The following is an 8,806-nucleotide window of genomic DNA, read 5'->3' as shown; positions in this document are numbered from 1 at the left end:
TGCACAACTTTTTTGGTCAGATTACAAATGCCTGCAGATATAACAATGAAAAAAAAGGGTAAATTATCTGTGTCTGTTATGGTTTTAATCTTTTGAAGAATTAGATTCTTTATATCTTATAATTTTGCTCCTGGTCGTACTATGACATGAGATTCATAATCAAAATCAAATGGCTCTTTAAATTGTATATACTGGTCCAGTTCCCCCCCCCCCCCCTGGAATCTGTACCAATTATGATATGACGCATTTTCTACAAAAGTAAAACAAGAAAAGAAATAAAGCACATCAATACATCAGAAAATGTACTCTGTGATTATATGGACACTTTTGATAATTTGTGTGAATAATGGAGAAAAATCATAATTCTTAGAAGTAGAAATACATATAGCTGCAAATTTGTAGCTGTTTGGGAAAATACTGGAACAGATCAGATTTGTAAATATAACTGTCACAATATTCACATCAAATTCCAATTTCTTTTAAATAATCAAGCAGAGACAGATATTTAATTCTATGAAATGGAGAATAACAATATCAGACCAAAAATTTGAAAAAATTCACATTTAATGAACTATAATGACATCCCAAGAAAACCTGACTTTATAGTGGACTAGTGTTATAGCTAAAGTTATTAAATTTAATAAATGTTAATTACAATAAAGATTAAATACTGAATGATAGTTTACTCTCATTAAGGATAAATGTGGAATTATTAAAGCGAACTTTCTACTTCGAGTTAGCGACTGACATGTCACCCACCACTTGAGTTAAAGTAACATTTCAACTGACTTATTATAGGGGATAGTTAGTAACAGTTACTGTTTATTTTTCTTCCATTGAGTACTCAATGTTTGAAAAATTTGATGTATCTAGCAAATGGGCATAGTTTGTTTTAGTTTTTTGAGAAAGTTTAAATATTCTATCAATTTCCTTTGATCGTGCCTTTGTTGTTTCCGTGTTGACTTGCAGGCAAAGTCGGTCTTCATTTACAAGAATGTTGGGATTCCAAGCAAAATCAGGATCCTCTCTATCCACACCAGTTGACTTTGCTCTAGAGAGTGCTACAAACACTGCTCCAGGATTTCTAGCTTCAAATGTTTTGTTACCTGGATGAATGACAATGTATCTGTTGGCCTCCCCTTTTCCTATAGTCATACCTTGGCATCTATGAATCGTGGTCCACCAACCTAATCTAAGTGGAATCTGTTTTCTTTTATAACTATAACAATGACAATCAATTTTTCTTTCAACAGGAACAACTGGCACAAGTTTTGGATGACCTTTTAGAAATGGCGGACCAGTATACTTTGTAAACTCAACCATAACAACATCAGGAAAATTTCCATATGGAGTGTTATTATTGAAGTAGAGGATGTCAACTACTTCCCCCATTGAACCATTGAAAAGTCCATATTTTACATTAAGGTTTACAGTTAGCATGACTTTTGCCCCTCTACACAAGAATAGTGTTTTAAGAAGACTATTTGTAGAATCATTGGATGTCTTGGAATGTTGACCTTGATCGACAGCTTGTAGTTTTGCAATAGGGGATAATTGGTTTGCTTTCAATAGTTGTTGTTTATTATGGGCCCACTCATCTGGATGTGTTGTTAATACAAAAAGACTGTTTTCTGACATTCTGTTCAATAGTGGTTGTCCATGACTCCTTTTTAATGTGTCCCATTGAAAGTTTTGAAGCCACTTAGCTTGTTCAGGGGACAGTTTGTAGTCTCTCAGTGCCATCAAACTGTCTTTCAGTTGAGTTTCATTTTGGTTTTGACGGATAATATTTGAAAGTGTGATGGCCACATTGAATTCTTTCCACACAAGGGCACCATGAAGGGATGCAGATTTGTTGCTTTTACAGTTGTAAACAGGAGAACCACAGACTGGGGGAAGCTGTACATCATCACCCAAGAAAACTACAACTGGTAGACCACCCCATGATGAAGATGAGAAAGACCCAGAGTTCATAGCATAACGACACATGTATTCCATCCATCCAAGAGTACAGCAACCAACAAGAGAACGTTCATCCACAAGTAAAACCACAACACCCTCACAATTGTTCTGAAGTTTTGATAGTGTGTTCCCAACTGGAGGAGTCATCTCCTTGGCAGATTTTGGCCCTTTTGGTATTTGAAGAAAGCTATGTATGGTTACAACTGAAATTAAGTTCGCACTATTTCCAGTAGGGCATAGAACTTGGACAGACTTGTTAGATTGAAAGAGCTCCCTGATGGACTTCACAAGACATTTTATTAAAAACGTTTACCAGAACCTGCTGTTCCAACGACTATCATTCTGAGAGGTTCAAAATTAGAAGCATTGTTTTTGTACTGGACCAGAGTATTCAAAACAAGGTTATAAGCAAACATCTGTTCTTTATTCAGGGACAAGTGTGACACATCAGAGATATTCAGAGAACTGGTTGTCAAATCTTCAGCATTTAGATTGTCTAAAAACTTCAGACCTTTGTCTACAGGGTATGGGATCTTCTCCGAACTCCAATCATATTCAGGTCCTCCATCATCATAAATAAAGTCAGAGTCATTAATTTGAAAATCTGGATTTGGAGCCAGAAGATCCATTCAGTCAGGATGTTCTACCTGGGAGTGTTCTACTTGGTCTTCATCATCTTTTGGATCAGGGTTTTCATATCGCTTAGCTCTTTCAATGTCTGCATGGATGAAATTTGGACATATATCAGAGGAAAGGAATTTTTCAAATGTATCTCTCCATGTGTGGTGGCTTTGTTTCACTTCCTCAATTGATCTCCAGTTTGGTTTATGCAGCAGCATCATGGTGCGGCAATACTTATCTGGCAGTGGCCATGCTGCCCTTCTATTGCTTCCTGATATTACAGGGACCAATTGATACCATGAACTCTTGTCATTTTCAGGCCTTTGAAGATATTTGTCAAGGGGAGTGTGTTTTGTAACTGTGGAGCCATTTTTTTCTAGAACCCTGGAACCAGTGAGACTAACTGATTGAAATTGGTGACTGCATCGAAAGAGGGGAATCATGGATAATTCAAAGGAAGCTTCTACACTAGAAATATCTCGTTTAATTGTATTCATTAAAAGCTTTGTACAGATGTTATGTGCTGTAGCATTATCGTTTTCATTTTGATTGTTGGCTAAATTCGAAAAAGATCAACAAGAGCACCAGTGGGTTGATTTCCTTTGCAGGCATAGCCTCACACATATCGTTCTGTGGCAATTATTTCATCCACTGAGGGATTTTCGGGGTTACGTTTAGAAAGAATGATAGATATATCGCCATTGGCACGCCATCCTTGAGTGTGAATTTGAGAGTGTTGGACTATTGTTGGATGATCTCGCTCCATCTCTAAACGCAAGGACCCATTCTTGTCTTTAACTACTGCTGATGTGGAACGGAGAAGTTTTCCAGGTTTATCCTCTGAACCAAATTCCATCCTGCATAATTTTTTAGATGAAAGATTCTTGTTTTTGGGTAAACAAAGGCAGTAATCTGAACACCTGTGAATATTAATTCTGTTGGTTAGAAGAAGGTGGTCTTCCAACAAGGATTCCTGAGACTCACTGACATCCATTAACAGTTTTAAGAGAAGATTTTTTTCTTCAGGAGGAGGAGGCTCGGATCCTTCAGGAGGAGGCCACAGGTCTTTCTTGGAGTGTCCAAAGTCATCTTTTCCTGCAGGATGGCAAGTAGTCATTCCAAAATTGTCTTTGGCCCATTGTGCGAGGCGTTCAGCACAAACATCATCTGACAGACCTTTTTCTAGTAAATCGAACATCAGATCATGTGGTTCCCGATCTGCATGCCAACATAATCAGTGCCAGTGTACCATTCCTCGTGATTTCGCAAATTCTTGTCTATACCAGTAAGTGTTAACATTGAAAACAGGGCCCATAACTTGATGGAAAATTTTTTGAGTTCTAGGGTCAAAGTAATGAATTACTAAATGAGTATTGTTTTGTAAGAGGGAGAAAAGAGTATTGCGATTCTTTCTCACCGGTGGTTTCAAAGGTGTAAATTTCTAATAATCTATGTAAAGCTTTGAAGTAAAATTCGGCACAGCTTCCAGTTGTAAAGAAAGAAGGGGGACCTTTTCCCTCATTTATTTGATATTGAATAAGTGCTCCGAGTTCTTTTGCTCTTTGTGCCCAATACTGTGATGATTTGCACCAAAATAGAGAATTTTTTCTGGTATGCTATTGCTTTTTTGAAGTTGTTCTTTGAGATCAGAAATTGTCATATGCTCATCACCAAGTTTCTGCTTAACAATATATGTGCTTTGTTCAAGTGTTCTTTTTCTAATGATTATGTTATGAACAATAAACTTAAAATATGAATAACTTGCAAAACGTCCATCTTTGTACCACAGGAGATGTTCAGCCCATTCAGCTATGGAAGAACACGTTCGGGGTCGATTGATATGGAAATCGCCAGTACCGTAAGGAAACAACGACGGGAATGCAAGAGTAAAGAAATATGTAGTAGTGAATTCAGAGATTGGATTGTTATCTCTTGTTGGCCAAGGAATTGAAATGACTTTCTTTTTAGAAGTGGAAGTCTCATTCTGATTAACAATGTCTTCAGCAAGTGTTTGCACTTCTTCATTGACATTGATACTTGGCTCAGGAATGAGTACACCAGATTCAGAAAAAAACCCGTTGTCTCAGAATCAACCTGTTGGGGAGCTTGACCTTGATCGTTTATGTATGCCACAGTTTCATTGATGTCTAGAGTTTGAAGGTTTATTGTGCTGTCTAATGGAAGCTGATTAAGTCTATCAGGCCTGATAATGATGTCGGCATATGCTGGATTGTTGCGTTTTAGCCATATCAATGCATTTTGTACAGTGTGTCTTCTGACACGATATTCCATATAACTGTCATCTTTGCCCATTCTCTTAACTTTAAGAATGCTAATTTCAGATGGAAGTTGGGGTAGAATTTGAACAGGTTCATTGATTTGTTGTGGAAATGTTACACAATGGCCGCTTGCTGCAATTCCACCATGTTTTAACATGTGAATGTTGATAGCAGGTGATATTCTAGCTATGAGTTGTTGTTCAATTATTGTCAAATTTTGAAGTTCAGGGGGCAAACGTTTAGGGTCCATATTGTTTTCATAGGAGAACATTTTTACATGTGATTTTTCTTTGGAACATCTGAAGCATATTTCTTGGGATGCCATTTTCATTTCTAACATTCTTTCATTGCATATGCAACAAAGATTAAACTTGTATGCCATTTCTCTGAGCTCAAAGGCACGGATTGCATCCATGGCAAAATTGAATTTTTCATTGTTTTGTAATGGGGGTGGAGATGGAATTTCAGATAAATTGATATTCAGTTGTTGCTGTACTTTTTTGATTTTGTACAGAATGTTTCTTGTCCTAAGGGACTTAGAGGAATGGTTTTCATTTTGAGAATCAGGTTGATAATGTATGCCAAGTTTTCTACATTTTAAGTACAAATCTGAAGATGGATCGTACGCATTGAATGTATTTGTGTTCTTGTGTTTTTTCACAGACTTACTGTTATCCCTGTCTTGCAAAGACATTTGTCTCTTGTTTGAGAATTGCTTTTGAATTGAGCTGGTTTTTGGTGTTTCTGTTTTGTTTTGGTAAGTTTTCTTCATGTTGGAATTGATTGTTCTGTCTTTGATTTGATGCATTAGCTCTGGTGTCTGTGTTTGTAGTTTGTTCCGCATGAAGTATGTTTTTCTCATGAAGAACTTGGAAATGATTGTTCCTTAGAAGAAGGTTTATGGTATCGGGTACAGAAATTTCACCGGGGGTGAAGCGCTACATGTAGAAATTGTCCTTTTGGACACTCGATTGATTTTGTGATAATTCCAGATAGACATGAATATTTATATTTAAGAGAATAGCTGCAACTCTTATTTCAGTTGCTGTTGCCCAATCTCCACCCTCAACCATTTTTCTAAAATACTTTTCAGCAGTGTTAAGATTTTTATCATGAGTTGTCATAACCCCATTTTTGCGCAATGCCCAATTTTCAAAAATGTGCTCACAGATTGTTTTTCTGTAGTTTTTCATGTTGTATATATGCATTATATGGCCATGCAAAGCAAGGATCAAACTATGAAAAAAGTAATTACCATCAGCAGGTACATTGATGACTCCAAATTTCTTATTCCCAATGAAAATATCATTATCAGTTGGCAAGTTCTGAAGATTAAAAAGTCCCATTTCATTTGAAATTACTTTTTGCTTTTCTCTCTGATTTGTTTTGCTGTCAAAGTAGCAATGGTCCAAATCAATAGCTGTTTCGCTCACTGGGGCAGAGTAAGTATGGTCATTATGTGTCAATAAGCAATAATCAGGATCATTGGTAAGTTGCTAAGCACCTATAGTGGATTTAAACGTAGCCATGACGTTCTTTAATGGTTTGATAATTTTTGATTAGTCGTACAGAATATTCTATCAATAGTTTATCTTTGAATTACCTTGTAATTTCTTAAATATACACATAAGTATGCGATAAGATATGTAGATGTGTAAAATATTTGCTGTAAGTCCACAGTATACTATTATTTGCACCTTAATTAAACTTACAAAGCTCCAACACGTTGTTCTGTTTATGTTTTGATCCAACATTTAGAACCAGACGATCGCAGACGGCGTCCTTGGCGATATATGAATTTTGACCAATGAAATGCCGTTATTTTCGTTTGTTCTACTTGGCGTTTAAAATTAAATGTACAAACGGATCTGATACAATCGAAGGACCAAGAAGATGTTGTTTACATGCTTTTGTGAATTTTTAAGATACATTTCTAACAATCGAAGTAAGATCTCAGAAGGACGTGAACTAGGGTAAACGAGATTCAAAATGGAGAAATACATGTCCACGTGCATGTATTCGAATCGACGCCATTGGTACCAAACTTTTCAAGTTCCATAGGTATGGTTTAATTTTTCATTATTTCCCTATATTTTCCTTTTAAACATGTATATACGTGTTACCTTTAAGGAGAGCTCCGCTCTCACGGCCCTTTGGGCCGTGAGAGGGTTTCGCCCTCTAAAATTACGTAATATAATAAGAATTCCATGTATCTAATTACTCCCTGAATACTTATCACTTACTTACTTTGTGTATCAGTTGAATTCGGGTGATGAAACAGCGTATGAGAGACTTAATGAGTACATTCACTTATGCAGTGATGAATATTCGTCCCACTCCCGCATGTAAACAAGTTGTTTTGCACCTTACTATGTACGAGAGTTCTTCAAAGGGAAATAACTCGATCGTATCTCGAAACCGGCGTATTGAATTCAAGTCTGGGCTCTCTAAATTATAAAGAAGTTGTTCATTATATATCAAACTGTGAACTTGACAGCATTACACACATGTTGTTATAAAAAAAATTGATAAATACAGTTAAATATTTCTGTAAATAAAAAAAAAATTACTGGCAGGGCTAGTCGTTCCACCAGTTGATACCATGTACAGTCATTAATCTTGAGGGGTTGTTTAGGTTTGGGTAACACTGTGGCATGAGACTCCTTCTGTCTAGAACTACAAGCCATGTTCTGGTTCAACTGCACCGAACATTCGTCTGAGAAATTGACATCAAAGGAATCCTCATTAAAATCTAGAAGTCTTTTGCAACATTTTACTCTTTTCACTTTGTTTGGCTCCCTGACCATTTGTCCATAACGGGGTTTGGAGTGGGTAAATCCACTGGCATCAATGACCCTCTTGGTCGTAGATAATCCAAGCGGCACCGTCAACTCTCAGAATTTTGTGGATATCCCTACTTGAAAGTGTGGAATCTTTGGTCAGACTTCCTTTAATAATACTGCTGTCCCTTTCACTAACACTTGTGTTGACGGTAGGCACAGTACCATCCCATGAATGTCCAAACAATCCAACCTGATATTTGTGAATCCAGTAGGATATAGTGTCTCTTGATACAGCAAGTCTAATATCAGCAAGTGTTCGTTTAATACCCGCCACTGAAATGCCATTCTTGTGCATCTGAAGTATCTGCAATTTCATATCATGTCTGATGCGTCACAGAATGCTTATGAGTGTTTCATATATCTTAGTTCCTTTGAAGGCTGTATAAGAGTGCGGTAACGGTTAACCTTAACCCACTCTCTCCAACCTCACCTACCCGGGTCCTCTCTCCAACCTCACCTACCTGGGTCAAGATAATGTAACATTACGTAAGCTATAGGAGTCTAGTCTGAATACACCGGATCATTGACCCTCCATTTGGATTTCTTAAACGATTTGCTTTACACAGTCCACTTAATATATGGCTTTTAAGACTTTTGAATATGCATGCTTAAGAGTAATTTTTATGAATAATTACATTATATGCAAGCACTGAATATAAGAACAGATTGAAGCATAGATTTCATTGACCTGGAGACGTGTTCTGTAAATCCTATATACACAACTACCGTTTTTTGTTTGTTGTTTTACAACACGCGCCGACTACAACAAGGGATAAAGTAAACGATATGGCAAATATGCAAAACTATTAAAAGGTTTGACTTGATTTAAACATTTTATGTACAGTTAACAACATTGATTAGACTGGCCTGAAACTGTACAGACGTGCATTTATTATATACCCATCAATGTATCGTTCGTTGATACTGTGGATTTCACAGCGTGTGATCCGGTTTTCCGGATCACCACACTGTGGTTTTCTGATTCCGTATCAGTATCCTCTGAAACTGATGCCGTCACAATGCATCAACGCAACGTTACTTGTGGAAAATATTTACCGCGTCACAAAACAAAACTACGTACACAAAACATAATTTCATGGT

General features: G+C 36.8%; 1 protein-coding gene across 1 annotated transcript; it reads right to left on the bottom strand.

The window, feature by feature from the left end:
* Positions 1 to 822: 822 nt before the first annotated feature.
* Positions 823 to 2,109, bottom strand: LOC130053778 (ATP-dependent DNA helicase PIF1-like). Its single transcript, XM_056161343.1, has one exon. It carries the CDS (start codon positions 2,107 to 2,109, stop codon positions 823 to 825), a length of 1,287 nt encoding a protein of 428 aa, XP_056017318.1.
* Positions 2,110 to 8,806: the final 6,697 nt, after the last annotated feature.

Source organism: Ostrea edulis, chromosome 4 (genome assembly GCF_947568905.1).
Source record: "Ostrea edulis chromosome 4, xbOstEdul1.1, whole genome shotgun sequence".
Taxonomy (NCBI): domain Eukaryota; kingdom Metazoa; phylum Mollusca; class Bivalvia; order Ostreida; family Ostreidae; genus Ostrea; species Ostrea edulis.
This window is presented reverse-complemented; position numbering and strand designations above follow the sequence as displayed.

Coding starts and splice junctions, on each gene's coding strand:
- LOC130053778 (XM_056161343.1), bottom strand. CDS start 2,109: ATGACTCCTCCAGTTGGGAACACACTATCAAAACTTCAGAACAATTGT.